Raw genomic sequence first — 25,062 nt, 5'->3', positions numbered from 1 at the left:
CCTGGTCTTGAGTTCTTATGATCTTTGGCGTTTTGCAACGATGCACAGTGGTCCAAAAATCCGAAAAGATGGCCAAAATATGAAAGCTTTTTTTGATTTGCATGAAATTAGGCATCTAGGAGTTTTTGAGGTCGCTAATTACGAATCCGAAGTCTAAATTGCAAAAAACAAAATGGCGGATGTAATATGGCGGGTTTATGTATTTTAAATATATGTAATACCGTCGAAATTTGATATCCGGGGGTTTTTGAGGTTGCTGATTACGAATCCGAAATCGAAATTTCAAAAAACAAAATGGCGGATACAATGGCGGATTTTTATTCCAACGTTAAATTCGACTATTAATCATATGAAAGTCAAAACTAATTTTTACTTTATTTTTCAACAATACTGTACCTGGCCCTTTTATCTCTGATTTCACCCTATGATACTGAAATAACTAGAGATCTACAGTCATAACAACTACCTGAATGCCGCGGCATGATCTGTTTATTCTGCGTTGTTAACGATTCATATTGAAACTCATAGCGCAGAGCGCTTGTACAAAAAATTCTCGCAAAACCAAAGGGGCAGATAGTGACAGCAAATTTTTTTTGAATCTTAAAGAGAGAAATATAAGCTAAAAGATGATTATAGTAACATCTTGGAATTCGATGGAATATATAACTATTTGCCTATCTGAAAATTTAATTTTTTCAAAATATATACTCTCTTATTACTTAATTTTAACTTAAAATATACTAAATATAGCACATATACATATATTTTGATATTATCTGCTTTTATTAAAGATGGATCTACAAATATCCTCCATTTCGCAGAATTGAATTTGCGCACTTAGTTTTCGAGATACACGCACAAGACTGAGCGTATAAAATATTCGTTATTCTTAACTGCGCTTCTGTTCCGTAAGAAGGTCAACTTTGAACTGAACTGGAAATTCAGATATACGAGATATAGTTCTAGGGTTGCCAACACTGAATAGGGAATTTAATTCTCTTTTAGAAAATATAATACTATTCTCGAAACGTTGAATTTTTTTTTTTGACTTTTGGCCAGCTTCTCGGGATTTTGGACCACTGTGCGATGGTTTGCTTTGCCATTCAGAAGCAGTTGGTGGGCTATCTGATTTGGCGTTATTGCACATGACTCTTTCGTCTCTGTGGGATCACCATTAAGTTTTTTGATCATATTCCAAGCCTGCTTACTACTGTGCGTCATATTCATTTTACTTAATGTCTCGCTCCACCGTTCTTGTCTGGAGGCGCTTAGTATTTGCTGCAGTCTCTCCCCTATCTCTGCCGTAACTTCGCTGAATGGGTCTTTACTATATTCTTCGGTATACTTTGTCATAATGTCTTTTGTATGTTGTATGACATCCTCTGGGTATATGTTTACATGAGGTTCGTTTTACAAGTTTGATGAACGCATCATAGTTTTTGGGGATCGGGACTATGTTTTTCACTTGCGTTTCCAATTCATCAGTATATTTTTCCCAGTTCGCTTTTTTTAAATTAAACCTTCGTTTGAAAGTGATTTTGGGAGCTTTTGTAGCGCTATATACGGTTATTCCCACATGCCTATGTTGTGTCTTTGGTATAGGCTTATATACCTTTCTAACGCAACGGTCCAAGATATGCTGATGAAGGTGAGATCATTTAAATTAGATGTATTATAACGACGTGGATCTATTATAATTACACATATTGGTAATTTTATTTTCTTAAAGTTTAGAGTTTTAAAGTTAAAGTTTTATTCACCTCATAAAAAATAACAATTTCTTAATATTAACGTCCTGCATACAGAGCAAATCAAGAAGTTTGGACCGAAAGCATTAGAGTGGGTTTTCCAGACTACTTATGAACAGCTATCGCAAAGCGTTAAGCGCTGCCTGGCTATCCGTGAAGATGGAAATTGAACGGTACGATCTTTTCTGCTTTTCTATTTATTCCATGCAATGATGGATTGCCCTTATTTCAGCTTGTACTGACATCCTTAGATAGAGTTACCGCGAAATGTATCCTTTGCTTTGTCACTACTATATCGGCTGCTACACTATTCGACGATTTTGAGACATCAATGTACGTGGTAGCTTTCGCTTGTATGGGTACACTTTCCTTCCAGTCTTCCCTGCCCAGTATCCTGATTTTGAATTTATAGTCAAAGCTGTTGCATCGATGGGCTGCTCCATTAAGATATCTGCTGTTAGTTCATCAATTAGATCTCTACTGTCAGCACTATGCGCCTGGCTTATGTCTTGCTGACTATGTATTAATCTTTAGATACACTATAGATCTGGCCTCGCCCTATAGAAATATATTGTAACGAAAAGGTACTTTTGACCGACCCCCGTATAACGGTTTCTAACTCGAACGTGTTGGAATGTAGCCCAGAGTATTCTGGAGGGAGCACGATATGTACTGGAAGTGGCAAGGAGAGGCGTGTCATATACGGAAGGTCATGCGAAAACGAGAGATGGCGAATCCAGATTTCTCGAGAATAACGTTATTTCATATATAAGCCGAAAGCGATGTTATTTTAGGTCAGAGGATAAGATACATTCGATCTGTAAAGTTGTATAAATAAATTCGTATAAACGAACCGTGAGTTTTATTTTAACTCTAAGCTCGCTACAATATGTAGTGGTGGTAGATTCAGCAGGTCTTCTAACGCCGCTGTAGGAGTTGTTTCTATGGCCCCCGTATACGCATGCATGCTAGCCTTTGTGTATTACTTCCAGTAGCCTATTCGCTTCTACTAGCTGCGTCTTTGTTCAACACGTCTCGAACCCAGAAGTTATTATTAGTCTAATAACCATAGTCATTCTTCTATATCTGCCCAAGGACAGAGTAATTTGCTGGTGGTTTTCAGTATGTGAGTATTCCATGTAAACCTATGTTCAAAATATATTACTAGTTGTCTTGTTTACTGGGCAACTGAAATCTCTGTTCCTCCGAGAACCTCTGGTTTTAGTTAGGCCTTGTAACGCTGTATTTTTGTGAAGTTGATGATTTGCCTTTTTCGAGCATTGACTATCGGTATCTCCTGCGAATTTGCCCCTGACGATTGCAATATCTTCAAAGTATCCTACACATTAAAACTCTTCTGTAAACAGAGTTTTGAGAGGATCTTGTATTTACTTAGTTTGTGTTCGCTTCAGGTTGATTTTAATTTGATCTTTCCTGTTTTAAATTTTCATAATGTAAAATTGTTATCCTTGGATCTCGAATAATTTGTACCTATACTTATAAACATTAGTCTAATCTAGTCCCATATGATTTTTGTGCAACTATACACTAATTTTGTGCTATAACGTGCAAAACAATGATCGAAATGAATGTGAGCCCTGATGTACATGTAACTTACCAGTTTTTTGTCAACAACAATAAAAAACATATAAACGTTTCTAAATATTTACAAGTCCAAACAAGAGATTATAATAAATAATTTTTAAAGCGCCAGTGGTTTTAAACTTTCTACAGTGCAACAACTTTCAAAAAGGCGAAAATATAGTTAATCGTGAGTTGTCGAATTCTTGGTTTTTAAGGACCTTTGCTGCTCTTTTATTGTACCGTCGGAGATCGCTGGGAAAATTTACACTCAAAATAACAAAATTCAGTTTGGCAACACTGTGTGAATGTTGATAGCAACATATCCCTTTTAAGATAAACATAACTGTAATTTAGTCCAGACAAATTAATATATTTTTTGCCAACCAAAATTTAATTTTTCAACCAAATAATGTTTCAAATATGATGTGCAAAATAATTTTTAATTGGGTTCTGTTAATGAGCTTGCTTTCTTGTCATTAAAGTAGAAAAAACTTTGAATTTTACTCATTAAATAATTATCGTCTTAATTATTTTTTTTTTGTATACACCGTTCTTAGGCGTCAACGCCCTTCGGTAGGGATCTATGGAGGAGTATCACCAAGCCGGAAGCCCTTATCCCTTCCCGTACCGCTCCTCCATAGGCCGATCAGACGCCAGTTTATTCCAGACCAAGCCGTAGACTCTATTGAGTTTTATACTACGGCGTTGGCCTTTTATAAATTTCATGACCTAGCTGAGGCTCGAACCAGCGACCGCAAATCGCAAATCCACTAAACTTGTCGATCGACTGAGCCCCAGCTAACTGGACCGTCAAGACCGACGTCTTAATTATTTTAACTGTACTAATATCCGTCGAGTAATTCTGAATGATTAATGGGTTGTTAAAACATTTTATCTGTAGCGGCTTCTGGAATGTCTTAAAAGTATCGAATTTCATTAATAAAATGCGCATATCCCACCGATCTTCGCTTCGATCATACCTCAAAATTGTATACTATAATTATAATTCACTCCGTTTTTGATTATGTACATTTATGTTGTAAAGCAAATAATAAACGAGATAATTAATTAATTATGCTGTGTCATTATTTCCTCCTCAACTCGGAAAATATAGACCGCATGAAAAAATTTGCAAAGAGGAAATTGTAGAAAATCGCATTTGCAGCAATTTTAGTCCTTACCATTTTTGTCGAAAAGTTGAAAATGGCGAAAACATTGATCAAAATCGGTTCTTCTCGAGTTCAAGATGGTTGCTACCGCGGACCCCCCTAAAGATTAGATTAATATGACAATTTGGGGGTAGCTCGCCACGCAAGGTTTCCACAACAAAACTAAACTTATTTTTCGCCATAAGTTACATGTAACCTCTTGATTGGACTAATTGAATAAAGAAAGACGTGACCAAAATAACAACAAAAAAATATTGGAAAATAAATAAAAAAAACAATTAAAAATACCTCCTACTGGTGCCTCTTTCTGACTAATTTCTTGTTGTTGGGGTGCAGATGTGTCTCCTTGTACGGAAGAGTGTTTTTCTGTACAAAAAAATGCCAAAAAATGAAACAAAATGAAGAGTTAGTCACCAATTATAAACAAAATGAATCAAAGTGAACAAACAATTAATCCAAGATCCGATAAACCTAAGGACGACCTGCACCGATCTATTTGATGAATAAAAATTATTTGATATGTAATTTAGTATGTTAAAAATGATAAAAACAAGGGTTGCCTGATATAATTTTGTCCTGACTATAATCAATTAGTAATAATTAAAAAATTATTTCTTTTTTATAAATTTTAGTAAAATTTTTTTGACCAGGCCAGATATTATTTTAAGTTTTTTGATCATTTTAAACAAAAAATACATTTTGTAATTTTTCTCTTAAGTTGATCGTTTTCGGGATATAAACAATTAAAAACTAAAAAAAAAAACAAAAAATGATTTTTAAGGCATAAAACAAGTCAAAAATATCATGTTTGAAATTACGAAGTACCTAAATTCAAACGTTATTCTATCAGTTCTTTATAACTATTTTGGATTTATTACATTTTAAAACATTATTTTTTAGTTGTTAATGTAGCCTGATCGCCGTCTTCTCATCATGAACCTTCCTCATTAACAATTAAAAAAATATATGATACTGGGGTATATGGAACCTGATAGAAAAAAGTTTGAATTTGAATTCAGGTACTTGACAATTACAAAAATAATATTTTTTATTTGTGTTCTTGAGCCTTGAAAATCGTCATTTTTCGTTCTTTTATCAGTTTTAAATGGTTTATAACTTGAAAATGCTCAAAAGAGAAAAATTACAGAAAACCTTTATGGTTTCAAATGATCCAAAAAATATAAAATAATATCTTCTCGGACCGATAAATTTTTAGTAGAATTTAGAGTAATTTTTTAATTATTAAGTAATTATAGTCTGTACAAAATTATATAGGGTACCACTTGTTTTTTATAATTTTTAACATACCAAATTACTTATCAAATAGTTTTTATCCGTTAAAAAAATCAGTGCAGGTCTCGTCCCTATATCGGATCCTCTACTAAATTAATAAATATTAATGAAAACCCAAACCTAAACCAATCCGTGTTAAATTATAGTAAACGTCAAATGAAAAAGTACTAAATTAAACGATCATGAAAAATGGGTGGTAAGTTTTATAAAAGGTATTTTTCTATCGTATAAATAATTAAGATCGATTCAATTTTATATTGAGTATGAAAAATTATTCAAAGAATTGTACCATAGTGATTAAATCAAAACCAGTTTTCTTTCTTTAATTCTATTATTTCATATGTTCTTCTTACTTTTCTTTGTCCCTATATTTTTCCAGTTCACTTTTACATGAGATTTTTACTAAAAAGTGATCGGTGCTATATCCTGTCTCTCTCATACTTCCGACGTTTGTGACGAAATTAGCGTGACGTTTTTCGATGAGTAGATGATCAATTTGATTGACGGTTTTTTCATCTGAAGATGTCGACGTTCCATTGTATATATCTCAATGTTTAAGTTGCGTACTGATCATCACCATATATATTTTTTACCGCAAATCGCTATCACTCTACAGTTCGTCTAATATACTTACCATTGTACGTCATTATCTACGTCAGAGGTCTAAGTTGGCATAGTTGACATAGTTGCCAAAGTATAAAAGAATCCTTGAATCCATTTTAAATCAAATAGATCACATAATTATTGCAAACGTGGATATAACAAAACAAATTAATATTCAATGTAAATAAATAAAAACTTTAGAAATAGAGAACAAGAATTAAGTTATAATCTTAAGTTAAAGTAAATAATAAAAACAGTAAATATAATAAAACAAATACTTATAGTAAAGAATAAAAACAAATATGAAGTGTCATCACCGCAACTGTCAAATAAATGTTACCAATTTATGCTAAAATGACACCTTCGTTCGATTACAGTTACAGAGTGTTCCGAACAAATGTGCTTCATAAAAACGCTTTATAATCCATTTATACAAATTAAATGAAACATATTATTGTGTATTTCTTTAAGTTAACATTAATAGAAATCTTCAAATATTATTTCTACGCGTTTATAATAAAGTATGTCTAGTGGATGTAAATCCAGTGTAAAAGTGTAAAAAAGAACAAACCTACCGCCTAAATATTTCGTGTTGGTATCAGGTGACGTCACGGGCTATGACGCGGATGACGTGCAACGGTAAGTATATTAGACGAAGTATATGTCCGTTATCACTTGACTCCTAGTAGTGCTTGCTACGCTTTCCTGTCGTTGTTCTATAAATGTTCCCTTTCCCCACTTTTGAATCTTCCATTAGAATTTTTATGTTATGTTTAGGAATCCTTTCATATTCTATATCCATTAACTCATAAACTAGGTCCTTCATTCTTCTTTATCATCCGCAAGAGCCTGTACATTTCAAATACTTTTCTATCTACTCCACTGTCTTCAAAGAAAAGCATATCTTCTATGTGCATTATTCCTTATCTCGGCTGTTTCGTTTCTTGTATTGCTACAATATCCAGTGTACCTATATATATTTCAATTTCTTTTATTAGCTCCTACCCATAATTATATTTCAATTCAAATTATCCTTGTATTGCTAAAAGTTAGAAGTATATTTTTTTAATTATTTTAGGAAATACAGTCCAATATTATGAAACATTTTTGCAAAATTTTTGAAAAACGGAGGTATCTTAGGAATGTAAATTTTTATTTATTTAATAATAGATATTTTCACCTACCTATTCCCAAATTTTTATCCTTGACATTTTTTTTGTCATAGTGTTCTTTGATTGGACTAAGATTAATTTTAGATAAAAAATACCTTTTATTATAGAAAAACATGATTAACTTTCACCACTAGAATAAAACTGACTTTTTTATTGAAAAAAGACATTAAATAATTTCAACTCCAATTCATTTTTAAAACAATAATATAAATAAAATTTTCAAAGCTGAGAAATATATTTTTAGCACATTATGGTACAGGGCAGCAATTTTTTTTTTACAAAGCCAATTTTTTTTGCTAATAGTTCTTGAAAAGCTGTTGAGTATAATTTACAACGAAAAATCGGTGTTTACAGTATTTACATATTCGGTAAAATTTTAAGTTGCTACCTCACTTTTCTAGATGGTTTTTCGATAATATGATTGTAAAAAAAATGCAAACAACACAACAGTTTGTAACGGTCTGATACGTTACGAAATCATTTTTGAACTCCTTAAAAATTTTTAATAATTATTTTCTCTTAATCTAATAATTAAATTCTCTAATTTTATCGTAACGGACTACTTACGTGACGTCACACTTCAGCGTCTACGGAACATAGTTGTTGAATCGTTCCTTGACGGTTAATTCGTGTTCCGTGAGAGTTTGACGTTTCAGATATTTTGGTATTCATTTACGTATCTTCATTTATTCGGTCAATTCAAGTCGTTTGTTTAGAGATTTATCGTAACTTCAATCTATTTCATTCATTTGTATATTTAATTTTGCTTATTCATTATTATATTTTCTCTTTGTCAGGCTTTTGCCTATTTATTTATATTAGTCATATTTTTCGGGTTTTAATTTAGTTGTACGTAGCAAGCGTACTATAACCATGTGGTAAAAGGTCTCATGTGAGTTGTACCCTATATGTAAGTAAGAGGTATGTAATTTTGTAACAGGTAACATTATTGTTGTTATCTTAGATACATATAACTTTTGTATAACTTATGTCATTTTAGTCACATGTGTAACTTTGTGTAACTCAGAGATTGTCAAAAATCTAGTAGTTATTTTTAATAAATATTGACTTATTTTGTATATCATTTATTTTTATTATTCCTTTATGTTCACATTTATTGATTTAGTGTATTTAATATTTGACAGCAGTGTAAGATACCTGGGAGAGTGATCGAAGATCATTTTCTTGGCGCCCATGATTTGTTAGTGTTATTTAATTTGTTCTTCTTCAGCACTTATCCATCTTTATACATTTTCAGTACATTATTCTTATCTTAATATTTACCTTTCATAGTCATTATTATCTACTTTGAGCTACTGTTCTTCGACAGGCATGCAAACGAGCCGTATCCATCCTTGAGTGTCAAGTTGTTCTCTTGCATCTCTTGCTAGCCAACTCTATTCAGTTTGCTTCTGGGTCTTCATACTTCTACTTCTATTCCTTTTAATTCCCCTGTCCTCAACTTCATCATCTTATCATTATCTCCCCATACAAGTACTTCAGTTTTCCTTAGTATTTTTATTACCTCACCCTCTTTTCATTTTTGATCCATTAGCTGACATCTAGTATCTCTTTCCTTACTTATGTTGGAGTATATCCCTCTCTTTACTTTCACTCCAACAGAAGTCTTTTTTTTTTGTTTCACTGGCTTTTGTTTACTTCTGTTGGAGTTTATCCCTCTCTTTACATTCACTCCAACAGAAGTACTTCTTTTTGTTACAAGTTGTCAATGCTTGAATATTAAGTCATGGACAAAGAGAGACCAAGAGATACCAATAGAAATGAACACCCACAAAATAGATTTATGCGCGCTCTCCGAAACCAGAAAGAAAGGAAAGGGAACTTCAAAATACCAAGATTTCCTACTCATATACAGCGGAAAAGACAAGGGGGACTATGCTAGCTCAGGAGTGGGCCTTACAATCCACACGAAATTTGAAAAGAGCATAGAAAACATATATCAACCATAGAATCCTGATGACGACTTTGAATATGGAAAACATTACAGGGCCGGTTGTTCGAACGCTAATCAACAATGATCATTATCAAATATTTAATTACTGTCACCAACTGTCAATGTCAACTTTGTTTGGGTTGCTGAAAACATAATTGATTACAATTATGAAATTACTTAATCAATTATGTTAATAATTGTTATGTTAATTGATTAACTAATATCATAATTATAATCAATTGTTTTTAGCAACCCAATAAAAGTTGACATTGACAGTTTTGGTGACAGTAATTAAATATTTGATAGTGATCATTGTCGATTAGCGTTTGAACAACCGGCCATAAACTTCACATCATATCAGTCTACGCACCAGATATAAGTAAACCCGAGGGGGAGACCGAAGACTTCTATAATAAACTACAGGATGTAATCGATAAGATACAGAAGAACGAAAAAATAATTATTCTTGGAGATCTCAATGCAAGAATAGGAAACGACAGCATAGATAATATCAAACAACGATTTAACGAAGATACATTGAACCGAAATGGAGAATACCTTGTTGAATTATGTACCCAAAATTTGTTGAGACTAAACAACACGTTTTTTCCACACAAACCCCAACACAAATACACGTGGCCAAACACGCAAGGCCAACAATCAACAATAGACTATATAATTACAAATAGAGAAATCATACCTAAACAAATACTAGAAGTAAGAGCATTAACATCGCCCAATATCGGATCAGACCATAAAATGGTGCTTGGAAAATTTTTGCTCAAAATACCAAAAAACACGAAAAAAACCATCCAAATACTTCGAAAAACTAAACATTGAGTCTCTAGAGAACCAAAACACAAAATGGCTGTATAAAAGACGTTTAGAACAAAGATTTGAGATTAACCCAGTAACAACAGGTGAAGGAGTAAATGAGACATGGGCAAAGATAGAATATAATATATTACAAGCCGCAAAGGAAAGCATAGGGGTCAGAAAAATTAACCTGAATGCAACAAAAATATCAAAGCCCTGGTTCAATACTGAAATAACAGATCTAGCGTATGAGAAGAGGAAAGCATACCTACAATACTGCACTAACAAAACACCAAACAATTACCAACAATACAGAGACACAAGAAATTACACCAATTCTAAGATAAGAAATATAAAAAGGGAATATTGGACAGGCTTTACCAAAGAAATGGAACACGATTTGTATGGGGCGCAAAGAAAAGTTTGGAAAATACTAAAAAATAGGAAAAAACCCATTAACGAATATAGAAGTTTAAATAAAATAGAAGTAGAACAATGGACCGCCTATATAGAAGAACTATATAAGGAAGATACTATTGTACCAGAAGAAGAGGAAGAAACAGGAAATGAAGACGAATCCAACATAAACACAGAACTAGAAATCACAAAAGAAGAAATAAGGAATAACATACGTAAATTAAAAAACAGAAAAGCACCAGGACCCGACGGGATACCAAATGAACTCCTGAAATACGGAGGATAAACCTTAATCGAAAACATAGAGATCCTCTTTCAAGAAATAATATGTAGCCAGCGTGTACCAGACCAGTGGAGGACGAGTGTAACAATACCTATACACAAGAGAGGAAACAGCAAAGACCCTAGCAACTACCTTACCATCACCTTGCTGATCACAACTCTTAAACTCTTCACAAAAATACTTGCCAATAAAATAAATGAAGAATACACAATTAGTGAGGAACAACAAGGTTTTCGAAAAAATAGGTCCACAATAGACGCCATATTCATAGCCAGACAAATTGCTGAGAAAGCACTGGAATATAATAAACCAGCATTTATGTGCTTTATAGGTCTGACTAAGGCCTTCAATTGTGTAAGATTGAAAGATGTGCTAAGATTGCTAAAGGAGAAACTTCAGCCCAACAAGATGATAAGGATAATTAAAGACATTAATACGAAGAACAAAACCAGAATAAAAGTCGAGAATGAACTAACATCGGAAGTAGAAATCAACTCGGGAATCAGACAAAGGGATAGCTTGAGCCCATTGCTTTTTAATTTAGTCATGGACAATATCATAGAAAACATTAAAGGTACTGTAAAGGGATATAAGATGGTGAAAAAACAAATAAAAATCCTCTGTTATGCTGACGACGCAATCTTAATCTCCGATAACGAGGATAACCTACAGCGAATGGCACAAACTTGAAACTTTCTATACAGTGGCGAAGAACTACAACATGAAAATATCAACAGCCAAGACAAAATCCCTGGTAGTGTCAAGGGAACTCATAAGATGCAAATTAGTAATTAACAACGAACTAATTGAACAAGTCTCGAGATTCCAATATTTGGGAATCGAAATATGTAGTTATGGAGATGTTAAAGAGAGCGTCCGAAAGCAAGCAAATAAAGCCAATTACGTGTCAGGATGTCTGAGGGATGTCATCTGGAGAAACAAAGATATGAGGCTGGAAGGGAAAGTACGCATATACAAATCATGTGTAAGACCGATCATGACGTACGCGATAGAAACAAGATGTGACACAGCAGAAACCAAGAGGATACTGAGAACATCAGAAATGAGAACGCTGAGGTCAATAACTGGGAAAACACTGAGAGACAGAATACCGAACGACGGAATAAGAGATCTCTGTAACATACAAGATATAGTACGGTGGGGAAGACAGAGACGACGAGAGTGGAATCAGCATGTGACGAGAATGGACAGCGAGAGAATAGCCCGTATAGCCAGGGATTCGAAGGCAACAGGCAAGAGATCAATAGGAAAGCCCTTTAAAAGGTGGCGAGATAGCTGGCAGTCAACATCACAGCTACGAATACAAGCTCAAAATCGGTAAGGAACAGGCCAAGAGGCCTATTATAAGAAGAAGAAGAAGAAGAAGAAGAAGAAGAAGAAGAAGAAGAAGAAGAAGGTAAAATATTACCCATAGATATTTTAAAAATGTCTAGATGTTCTCGCCGGCGCGGCGCTGAGTTTCGAACCCCGGCCTACCTGCGTGGAAGTCAGACATCCTACCGCCTGAGCTATCAGGGCCCTATATGCAAACATACCTGGGTAAAATTTTTATTTTTGTTGGTATGAAACAGTCATGATTTAACTGAAATTTAGCTTTGAATTTTTCTAATTGTTGAAAAAATATATCTAAGAGCTATAAGTATAATAAAAACATGAAAATCAGTATGCAAAAAAGGTTTTTTTTATTTTTTTCTTCGTCTAATAGGTTTTTATAAGAAATATATATTCTTCTAAACCAAATATAAATCTTGTAACAATAATATACAAAACTTGGTACGAAAAACCATCTACGTCAACCATTTATAGTGCAAAAATAAAGAACAAATAAAAATGAAAATAAAATAAAAAAATACGAATAAAGTGTATACCTACTATATATGCAATTTCAATTGATTTAAAAAAAAACTTACACATTTTTTGTGATTATTTGATTTTTATAGAACATCAAAAAATATTAAAGTATCAAATGCCGAGCAAACTTTCCATTCGTATTTCTTATAAATAAAATAAATAAGAATAGTGTAAACTTAGAATATACCTTTCAATTCTTTCTCTTTGTGGTGTTTTTTGTGGTGATTTTTGTGAGCTGAAGAGCCATGTTTAGCTAAAACTGTTCAAAAGCAAAAAATAAAACATTAGAGCGCCATTTCATTCAAAAGCCAAAAGCATAAAAACTGTCAACGAAAATAAATCAGAACTTACCACCTTCGAAAGGCATTATGTCAGAGTACTCCGACCAACCGTGCTCGTTCTGTGAGCGCGCCCTCGTTTCGTATGCGCCCGCTTCAAGGTCTCGTAATGTGTACTTGATGATGTACATGTCATTTTCGCCGTTGGTTACTTCAGGAACGGCGATTTTCCAGTCGTTTTCCTACGAGTGGGTACTATTTTAGTAATTATTTATCATAGAGCTACTAGTCCAGGGTAATAACGTTTTTTCCATGACACTTGAACAGCCAGGGTGCTGAAGCTTTTTTTGACAGGTAATACCTATAAGAGCAAATTGTAACTATTTCCTGCGTAGGATCTGGCGGCCATTTTTATTTATAAACAATTAACTGTCAAAAAATGGCATTTCCCCCTTTTTTTTCAAATCAACGGAAAACAGTGAAACTTATGATTTTTTTAGTACAAATATCTTCGAGATTATGGAAAAATCTTTAAAATGACGAATTACAAAGTTTGATATAAGGTAGTGTCGCCAAATAAGGCCAGTGTCTTAATTAGGCCAATTGCAAATATATTCTTAAATATAGATATTATATATTAGAGGTCACCGTAAATGTCTTTATCAGTCAAAATTGTCTACGCCATTCAGTCGGTAGTATCACATAGCAGCTCCAAGTAAACTAGACACGTGTTTGTTATGGTGCGGAAGTTCGTTTATAAATTTTAGGTAAGTTATAAAATTACTAAAATGGTACTTAATGAATATAAGCCAATTATTTTTTTTTGTAAAGCGATAGTAATACTTTTTAAGGAACTGGAACTGTTTTTTCTCTATATTGCTTTTTATTATTTTTTTTATGTTAAATAAAAAAAGTAGACAGTGTCCTAATAAAGCCAATTGTCCTAGATGTGTGTAAATGTGCGATGTGTGTGCTTAATGTATTGACAAATTTTTGTTTTTAATATGAATAAAAGTTTCTTTCACTAAATTTTGTATTTGTTCTTTAATTCTTAGGTTTAAAATTTATTATCCACCTCAATTTGTGTAAAAAATGAAACTGGCCTTATTAAGCTACCAGTTCCTAATAAGGCGAAATATTCCAGATTTACTCAATGTTAAAATTCTAGGCAATACGTATACAAGAGTTTTCCCCCATATTGTTCCTGATTAAAATATTACAGATATTTAAACCTTAAGGTGGCGTTAATTGGCGACCTTACCTTACTCATTTATTGTTAATATAATTGCGAAAAAAGGTCGGAATTGCAAAAAAAATATTTTCGCAATAACTGTTGTAAAAATTAGTGTACAGCTTTGAAATTTTTGTCAAATAAGGGTTCTTTGGTGCTTATTATGTCATAAAAATTTCAAAGCGTTTCATTCAATTGTTTAAATTTGATTCAAATTGTTTATCCCAGAGAGCATTTTTTTGCAATAGCATAAGTCAGAAGCATGAGCAATATTTTCAACTTGGTTTAAAAAAAGTGAATAAAAAATGCATTTATTAGTAATAAATAATTATGCAAAAGTATCGTAAATCTTTCCTTATAAACTTTTTATTTTGTTATATAAGAAATTATACATATTTATTACAATTTTTTATCAATTATGATATAGATAACATTATTTGGTAGTTGTGCACTTAAAACAGGGTAAAAAAGTTAATTTTTTTGGAAAAAGTTATTCAAAAAGTTTATAAAGAAAAATTGACGATACTTTTGCATAATTATTTATTACTAATAAATTCATTTTTTATTCACTTTTTTAAACCATGTTGAAAATGTAGCTCATGCTCTTTCATTTGACACTTGTGGAATGGTTCTAAGGTCATTTTTTTCTGACTTATGTTATTGCAAAAAAATGCTCTTTGAGAAAATATTTTTTTGCAATTCCGACCTTTGTTCGCAATTATATTAACAATAAATGAGTATATCAAACTTTGTAATACGTCATTTTAAAGCTTTTTCCATAGTCTCCATGCCATTTTTTGACAGTTAATTGTTTATAAATAAAAATGGCCGCCAGATCCTACGTAGGAAATAGTTATAACTTGCTCCTATAGGTATTACCTGTCGAAAAACCGCTTCAGTATCCTGGCTGCTGAAGTGTCACGAACAGGGTATATTTTTGTCTTATTAAGGCAAGCGTCCACAGACCCGCATCGTACGCATCGGACGCATCGTACGCAACGGATTTTAGTTTGCCTTGTACAGAAACTTATGTAACCGCGTCCACTGATCCGCATCGTACGGATCGCATTATCGATTGTCAAACTAAAATCCGTTGCGTACGATGCGTACGATGCGGGTCTGTGGACGCTTGACTTTAACCTGGCCTATATTCCAGGTCAAATCAACACACTTTGAATTAATTTTTTTCCTGACCTATTTAGATTTTGTTAAAATTTAGAGTAGGTACTCATAGTGGACGATTAGGTGAAGAAAAATACAAAATTCTAAATTTTTATCTTAAGCCGTTTCCGAAATATGGCTGTGTAAAGTTTTTCAAAAAAAATCCAAAACACCGCGACCATACTTTTTTGGAATGGTTGTAGAAGCTGTCCTAATTGAGCTAGAATGCTGTGAGAGGTGTCATTTTGCAGAATTTTTAAAGCTCTTTACAGTGATACGAGTATATGCAACATGATGTTACGATAAACAAGTTTTTCTCAAACAAAAAAAAATAAGTTTGATAATTTTGATTAAGTTTTTTTTCAAAAAGTTTAAAATTTTCATAATATTCCTACAAATACCTAGTACTGTTTTTAATAACATATAAAAATATCATGGGATGGTGATGGGTTCTACATAAAAAAAATTAATTTCAAACATTACAGTATGGTCGAAATAAAAGCAATAAATTCGTAATTTCGCAAGCTGGCGACGTTAAGGAAAAAATCCCGAAACAGGTCGATTTTTATTTTTAAATTTTTTGGCATATACCGGGTGTTTCATTGGGAAACGGAAATACTTTAACGGTGAATAGAGGTCACCAAGCCGGTTTTAGATATACAACATTTTTTGCCCTGCCGACTTTTATAACCGAGTTACAGAGTGTTTTATCGACTTCGTCCATTTCTTTCCTAAGCCAAAACTTTAGAACCACCCTGTATATTTTTTTGATATTTGTTACACATATGTCTCATTCAATACTCTAACTACTGACATATTAACCTTAAGAAAAATCCAGGTCCAGATTAACAAAAAATTATAAAGTAATTTTGACCTTAAAACAACACCCTGTATATTCAAATTTTGAAAATCTGTTTGCATATTTGAAAAGAGCACAAAAAAGTAAGTTTGAAGGTTCGCTTCAATTTTTCAGCTAGTCAATTTTATGACTTTAATTTTGAAATTATATTGAATTTTTTAAGAACTCAACAACATTAAAAAGCAGCTATTATTAACTTTTAATTATAAATTATCAAAGTAATTGAATAAATACTCATTTTAAAAATAATCAATACTTATTTACCACATTGGAACGACCCAATTACTAATGACAAGAAAGATCCCGGTCCGGATTAACAAAAAAAATATAAAGTAATTGTGACCTTGAACCAACACCCTGTATATTGAAATTTTGAAAATTTGTCTGCGCATTTTAAAAGATCATAAAAAACTGTGATTAAAGGTTCATTTTAATTTTTACGCCGTTGATTTAATTACATCAATTTTGAAATTATATTGAAATTTTAAAGAACTCCGAGATTAAAAACCAGGTATTTATTATCAACTTTTAATAATTTAATGTTAATGAATCAATACTTATTTTAAAAATACTTAATACTTATTTACTACGCTGGCTTCATGGATTCTCTGGATTTGTAGCTGTATGCACATCATTAAAAATTAGAACGGGATATTTTAATGATTTAGTAAAGAATTAAAAGACAGCTATATCTACTAAAAAAGACTCGTCTGGATCTTTGAGTGTCCTGAGGAAATCCTGTACTATGTATGTATATCAAACATCATCTTATTTCTCATTCGGATATTACAATATAATATCGGAGAATACAAGGTATGATGGAACAAATCATCTCGTTGTTGATTAAGGTGGAAAAAGATATGCTGGAGAAGGCTATTATTTTTCCAACATTCTCAGATTGTTGTCAGACGTGAAAATATAATTACAAAAGTTACCATAGCAATAAAACAGTTTTTATTTATTTAAAGTGGGCTTGAAAGAAAGAAAGTAGAAAATTTTGTAAAAAAACTTCGCTTTTTAACACATTGCATGCGGGTGTCTGATCCTAAGACTTATCCTATACTCATGACTGACAAAAAAATACATATTTAAAATGGGTATAGTCAATGGTTGGACCAAATGCTGGACAATTATCCCATATTGCAGAAGATCGAGAAGCCTTCGCATTGGTGATCGCCAACGTGGATAATTCTGATATGGCACGTGAAGAAGATAGTCAATGGCAGTGCCGGATTAACCATTAGGCAGACTAGGCGGCCGCCTAGGGCCCGCATCCCACACAAATGCATTAATTAATATTTAATTATTTAACAGTTATTTAAAAAAAATTTAAAATGTTAAAAAAATCAAATAGGGCTAACTGAGACAAAAAAAAAAAAAGAAAATGGTTAATTTATGATTTCCAATCAAACTCAGTTTTTTGCATTGTCTTTTGTCAAATATCAGAAAAATACAACCGACTTCAAGACAAATTAAGCAGTTATCTTCAAAGGCATTTTTATATTCCATGTTCTAATCATTCCCTCAATTTGGTAATCAATGTTGCAAGCAAATTTTGATAAAAGCTGGTAATTGTTTTGGTATGGTACGTTTTTTTTTCAATTTCTACCCACCGATGGGCCTTATAGTCCATTCACTCACGGTAAAATATTGCAAAACCTCCGGATTTTAAAGAACCTTTGGATTTGAAACAAAAGCTTGGATTGACATGAAATTTGGTATAAGCATAACTAACATGTCAAATAAAAAAGTGATATTGTGTAATGTGTGTTTTATTCAGCAAATTTTTTTTATTCAGCTTAATGCCTCGACAACTAATGGCCGTTGGCATGTTACAGTGGATTTTTCCAATCAGGTACCTAGTGTTGTAGTGTGTGTGTGTGTTAAGTAAATGTCTTGTTACTTAGCAAAGTCGTCATTGTTTTTGCAAAGAGACGCTAATTGTATCCGAACGTCTGCTGTCCCTCCGGTGAGTACCGATCCCACAAGGGTAGAAACTATTTTCATTTATTAATTTTTAATAAATGAAAAATTCTCTACCCAGGGTATGCAAATTTTGAACAGTCATATCTTAACCAATAATTTTTATCTTCCAAAAAAGCAAAAATCTGAAATATTCAGAAAATCAAAACCTCTATTGTTTACTCTTTAAGATTTTTGGTACCACTAATAATATTTTAGTTATTTTGAAAAAAAGACATTTTTTTTCAAAATTTCAAAAAATTTGTTTTAATTTAAATCCCAATGTTTTGAAATATAAGCACTGTGAACCGGTGAAACTTACAGATCATATAAATAATATACTAAGTTTTTTCAAGATTTTCATAAATTTTCAAGATTTTTGTGCCAAAAAAAGGAAACAACTTTTCATTAGCTTCAGTTCTGCTTATACTGGGTCTACATACTTCATACATACACCATTTTTTTTAAATTTTGTATACGCTATATCTTTTCTAAGAATATTTTTTAGATAAATACTTAATTTTGGAGTTATTTGCGAAAAGCCGTCTAAAAAGGTGTTTTTTGTTGTTGAAAAATGAACATATTCACTCGCAAATAACTCAAAAAGTATTGATTTAGTGAAAAAATTCGATAGAACAAAAGTTACTTAAATCAAAAATTAATCAGTTTATCCATATCCGCACTTATTTTGAATGTATGTTTTTTCACCCCCGAAGGGGTGGCACTCATACCCAGGGCAAAATAACATAGCGACACAATATCCCTTTTTTTCTTTGGCATATGGTATGGCTATGGACTCTTAATGAGAAGTTGTTGCGAAATGTAAAAAAAAGAAAAATGATCTTTTTTACATTGTCGTAATTTATTTTTGGAGTAACTACTTCCCAAAACAACATAAATATCTGTAAATTTGTTTTAAGTAAATGGTTGATATAAAGGGGCCTACTTCTTATTGCCGCCTAGGGCCCCATGATGCCTTAAACCGTCACTGGTCAATGGCATACATGCGCGCCGTCCGGCATAGATGAAAGGCATCATGTGGCTCACATGTATGCCATCCGCACGGAACGTGTTAAGAGTTAATAATAATTAGTGCTTGGTAAATCAAAATTGAAATACTTACTCCCTTTTTCCTGTACTGAATTTCATGTGCTGATATGGGCGATTTCGATTCAACTTTCCACGACAAAAGTACGTCTTTGCTGACATTTACAGGTTTGATGAAATCCCTAACTGCAGGAGTTTTCACTAAGCTCACTTTCTCTTCTTTCTTACCATTTCTATTCTTGCCCACACAAGTATAGGTACCGAAGTCATCGTCAGTCAGATTGGTGATGACAAAAATGCTTTCAATGGTGTGCTGTCTTCTCTTAGTCATAACTTTCCTGGTCTCGTCGTTTTTCATGATTTGGTCACCTTTTTTCCAAAAAACCATTGCATCTGGGTAGGCATCTACAGTACACACTAATTCGGCATCTCTTTCTTTGTTAGATGTTACTAGGTACTTGGAAATTGAGATCTTTGGTGCATCTGTAAATTATAAGTTGACAGTAAATTCTTATAGGTACAGGTCAACCAGAATATTAATAGACCTTAACATACTATGCACGCTAGCAGATTTCAAATTATACACAAAACCGTCAAAATTCAAGAATAATTGATGGATTTGACCGTTACTTGATGGAAGTGCATTTTATCTAACAATAAAACACTGAAAACGTTTGTTTTCTATTCTTCCACAAAATTTATTATAACTATGTGACTACAGCTGTTTCGACAAAGTGCCTTTCTCAAGTGATTTACTTTACTATATGGGTTTGCCTTTTTAAAGTCTTTAACTGAAGAGGTTAAGGAGTGGGGAGCTGTTTGTCTCGAGTTGGTCATTCAGAATTATATCTGTATTTTTTAATTTATTAATTTCCATAGATTCTTATAAAGATAGCTTAAGGCCTTTATTTTGAATATGCAGAATTTGAAACTATTCATTAGAATAATGATTATGATCTAGAATGTGAAGTGAGTATGTAGAAGTGTCTGTTTTTCTATTGTTGAAAGCCCTTTTGTGTTCTGCTATCCATTTGTCAAAGGTTCTGCCAGTTTGACCGATGTAAGTTTTCGGACAGTCACCACAAGTTAGTTTGTAGACACCACTCTGTAGTTGTTTTGTCTTTCTGCTCTTATTGTTCTTAATATTTTTGCTTAAGTTGTTGTTAGTTCTGAAAGCTGGTGTTATTTCTTTCTTTTTTATGTATCTGGCTATTTTTGTTGTTATCTTGCCAGTATATTTGATAGAGCAGAAGGCAGAAGGTACTGGGTTCTTTCTGTGGTGGTGGATAGACTAATTTCAGGGCTTTCTTATGGAATTTTTGGTTTAAAATTTTATTAATTGTTTGTTCGTTATAGCCATTGTTTACTGCTATCTGTTTAATGATGTTCAGTTCTATTTCGAAGTTATTTTTTGACATGGGAATTTCTGTCAGTCTATGTATCATGCTATGGTAGGCTGCTAATTTGTGTTGTGTAGGATGGGATACTGACACAACTATACACAATTCATCATCCCATCCTACACAACACAAATTAGCAGCCTACCATAGCATGATACATAGACTGACAGAAATTCCCATGTCAAAAAATAACTTCGAAATAAAACTAAACATCATTAAACAAATAGCAGTAAGCAATGGATATAGCGAACAAACAATTAATAAAATTTTAAACCAAAAACTCCATAAGAAAGCCCTGAAATTAGTCTATCCACCACCACAGAAAGAACCCAGTACCTTCTGTTCTATCACATATGCTGGCAAGATAACATCAAAAATAGCCAGATACATAAAAAAGAAAGGAATAACACCAGCTTTTACAACTAACAACAACTTAAAAACAGACACTTCTACATACGCAATTGACCTTCTAGATTGTAGATCATAATAATTCTTTTAATAAAGAGTTTCAAATTCTGCATATTCAAAATAAAGGCCTTAAGCTATCTTTATTAGAATCTTTGGAAATTAATAAATTAAAAAATACAGCTATACTTCTGAATGACCAACTCAAGAAAAACAGCTCCCCATACTCAACCTCTTCAGTTAAAGACTTTAAAAAGGCAAACCCATAGTAAACTAAATCACTTGAGAAACGCACTCTGCCGAAACGGCTGTAGTCACGTAGTTATAATAAATTTTGTGGAAGTAAAAAAACAAACGTTTTCAGTGTTTTATTGTTAGATAAAATTCAAGAAGTTTCAAATTGCGCAAAGCCCATGGAGAACGCTTAACAGTTTATGTGGATAGTTTGACGTTTGACTGTAGAAGCGATTTGCGACGTTGACAAGTTTTGTGTAAAATCTCAATTTTTAATAAGAGCAAAATTGCAGCAGAAAATTTGCTCGGTTTTATCGTTGCTAATAAGAGGCGGAAAACATTTTCAAAAATAAAATTAGAACAATTAAAAATGGTCTGTTAAGTCGGCAAATTATTAATTTTCATATAACTGAAAAACAAATAATCAATGTAAATAAAATTCATGAGATTTGTTGAAGAATTTGATTATAAAGGAAAAAAAAGAAAGTATGCGTTTGGAAAATAGGAATCTCTGGCTTCGTTGGAAAAAAACATAAAGTTATTGAAAAACTTTTGCTGTAGCTGTAAAAAACAAGTCATCTACGATCACAATATTAAAGACGGATTGACAGATTTCGAAACGAAAAAAGCAAAAAAAAAGCTGCAAATAGTGCAGCGGCTAGGCTAGCTTGTCTAGGAATCACATTGGTAATGTCAACACGCCCCACTACAGCTTTAGAGGTGATGCTGAACCTTCCTCTCTTGCAGTTCTGCATAAGGAGGGAGGCAGTAACCACCGCTTTAAAGCTGTGACAGACACAAATATAGCAATACGCTTTAATTACTAGTTTTGCTAATTTTATTTTCTTAATTTTTAATAACTTTTCTCAAAACGAAACAATATTAGTCATTTCAAATTCACATGTAATACACAAACCATATGCCAACAAGGGTCGTTGATTTCGAGAAACGAAAATGTATCCCTAAACAGATTGTATAAAATTAATGTTTTTTTCAAGGAAACACTAATTGATTACGATGCCAGATTGCCACACTCTTCGTGTCAACTTCTTAAAACAACATAAAGAAACAACATAAAGAAAACAACATATCACTTAAATCAACATAAAGTTCTTATCTTTTAAAAGGCAGATGCAGTAATTTATGGCCTTCTGGCCATTATCGCAAAACCGCAAACCAGTTGACATAATAGTTGGGGGTCCGGCCAGTCAGTCTCTACACAGCATGCGAACGATTCAGACACACCCTCGCTCTCGCTAACAATACCCTTTCGAGATATAAGCAAAACACCACGCCTGTTTACCCAAAATAAATAAATATATTACTGTTCGTTGTTATACTTATTTTTAATTAATTCCGTCAACACACTCCACCGGAATACAAATAATGAAACCTGGCGATCTAGTGGCCATTTAAAAATCCTGGAAGAAATTCCATTGAATTCTAACGATAGGCAGACAGATGTCATGCCAGTCAAATTCGACTTCTAAACACCCTTTGAAGAGCTCATAAAAAACCACCAAATGGGTAAACAAGTTGAACCGAAACTGAAAGAAGGTTCAAGGATGGATCAAAGATAGATCAAAGGGCAGGAGTGGGTGTTACTCTGCACAATTTCAGTCTATCCAAATCTCTTGGAAACGCCCCAACGATCTTTCAGACAGAAATACATGCCATAGACATTAGTGCCCAAGAATGTCTCAACCGAGACACAGGACAAAAATCTTTATTCTATCACAGTCAAGCTGCCTTTAAGGCTCTACAGTCATTTACTTGTGAGTCAAAGTTTACATCAAGAACCTGGTGGAACGCAACAAAGTAACTTTCATGTGGGTGCCAGTTCACAAGGGAATTACAGAAAATGACGAAGCTGATAGCCTCGCAAAAGAACCCCATTCCAAGGTCCAGAACTCTTCTGTGGACTATCAAAAAGCCACATCAGAGAGGAACACCGGACATAAGAACTCATTTAACTACAGCTATACTGATTTAACACACCAGGACACAGGCAAGCAAAAAGGCTCATATAATTGTCGCCTACTCGAACAAACCGCCTTCACGAAATGAGTAAAAAAGATATAAAAATGATCACTGACCTCACTGATCACTGCTCTCTCAGATATCATTTTAAAAAAGGGGGCAAATCAGATAGTGAGAACTGTCGTTCCTGTGACAACGAAAAAGAAACGGTAGAACATATACTAAGCAACTGCGTAGCACTGTTCTGCAAACGACTAAAATTCCTAGAAGAGGCCACCCTAGCACCCTCTGACATAGGAAACCGGTCACCTAGGATGCCAATACTTTTGATGAAGTTGATTAGAGTTTAACTAGATTAAGGTATGCACAAAAGATCTGTATAGGTCTAAGTGCGGAGAGGTTGCCTAGCCTTAACGACCTCACATAATCTAATCTAACATTAACGAAACATACCTAGATTACTTCTTGAAATACAACGGTTTTCGTGATAAATAACGATAAGCTCACGACGGACAACAGATCATAACTCAAAAATGTCATTGTTCCGGAATAAAAATATTCATCTTACAGCCAAATCAATAATGGCACTACCACCATCTTCCAAAGTTGGAAGTGAACATATATGTGACACTTTTGCTGGTAAAAGTATAGAATTTTTGGAGGTAATTTAACAAGATAACTAGAATTATACATTTTTCGATTGTGTCACTGTTATTCCGGACGAGCGACTTGTAGGAAGCGTGGCAACTCTGTAATTTAAGTTCGAAATGAATTCTGCAACGCAACCCTCCACCGATTTGCGCTCAGCTCACGTCTATCCCTATTCTGGTCATAGTTTATGCGTGCTAATCAAAATACCCATAAATATCTACAAGTGTTTCATTAGCAATTGTCCACATCGTAACTGGAGAAACCTTAGCACAAAATACGAAGATTTAACCAAAAAGACTTATATATTCCTCCTTACCGAGATACAGAGTGTTTTATTACAAATATTCTAAAATGATTTTAGCCCATTGTTCAAGCACCTTTTAATATTTTTTGTTCAAACTTGACACACAATTTACACGTGTTAGGGTACTTTAACTAGTCTTAAAAGACAGTTACTTGCTGTTACCAGAGGCGTGCTGTAGGGATATATAATTCATTTTCGCCCACTTTCCCCCTCACAATCTACGCCACTGTCGTAATAATCATTTCAGCATGTTTCTTGATTCCTTGTTACTTTTTACATAAATATCATCCTTTTGTCGCATTGCAATAAAGTAAGTAGCTTTCAAGTTATTTGCGTTTAAAGATAATGGATTCCATAATAAACTACATTTAATAAGATTATGTATTTAAAATACATAATCTTATTGAATCCATTACATTAAATCGCAAATAACTTGAAAACTACTTACTCTATCGCATTGAGACAAAGGATGATATTTACGTAAAAAGTAACGAAGAATCAAAAAAACATGCTGAAATGATTATTACGACAGCGGCGTAGATTGTAAGGGGGGAAAGGGGCGAAAAGGAAGTATATATCCCTACAACACGCCTCTGGTAACAGCGGAAAACTATCTTTTAAGCAGTGGCGACGCGTGAC

General features: G+C 33.1%; 1 protein-coding gene across 4 annotated transcripts in view; it reads right to left on the bottom strand.

Moving 5' to 3' along the window:
* The window catches only part of LOC114337594 (lachesin-like), a 204,237-nt gene that overhangs the window by 8,879 nt on the left and 170,296 nt on the right, over window positions 1–25,062 (bottom strand). Inside the window, exons 5-8 of one of the 4 annotated variants that reach the window (XM_050661061.1) lie at window positions 19,526–19,932; window positions 13,263–13,431; window positions 13,099–13,170; window positions 4,790–4,867 (exon numbers count right to left, since the gene is read on the bottom strand). In XM_050661061.1, the coding sequence (XP_050517018.1) occupies window positions 4,790–4,867; window positions 13,099–13,170; window positions 13,263–13,431; window positions 19,526–19,932 (726 nt within the window). The remainder of the gene's footprint in view (window positions 1–4,789; window positions 4,868–13,098; window positions 13,171–13,262; window positions 13,432–19,525; window positions 19,933–25,062) is intronic. The other 3 variants (XM_050661063.1, XM_050661062.1, XM_050661064.1) reach the window with 3 other exon arrangements.

This window comes from Diabrotica virgifera, chromosome 9 (genome assembly GCF_917563875.1).
Source record: "Diabrotica virgifera virgifera chromosome 9, PGI_DIABVI_V3a".
NCBI lineage: Eukaryota > Metazoa > Arthropoda > Insecta > Coleoptera > Chrysomelidae > Diabrotica > Diabrotica virgifera.
The sequence above is the reverse complement of the archived record's forward strand: the minus strand, read 5'-3'. Positions and strand labels throughout refer to the sequence as shown.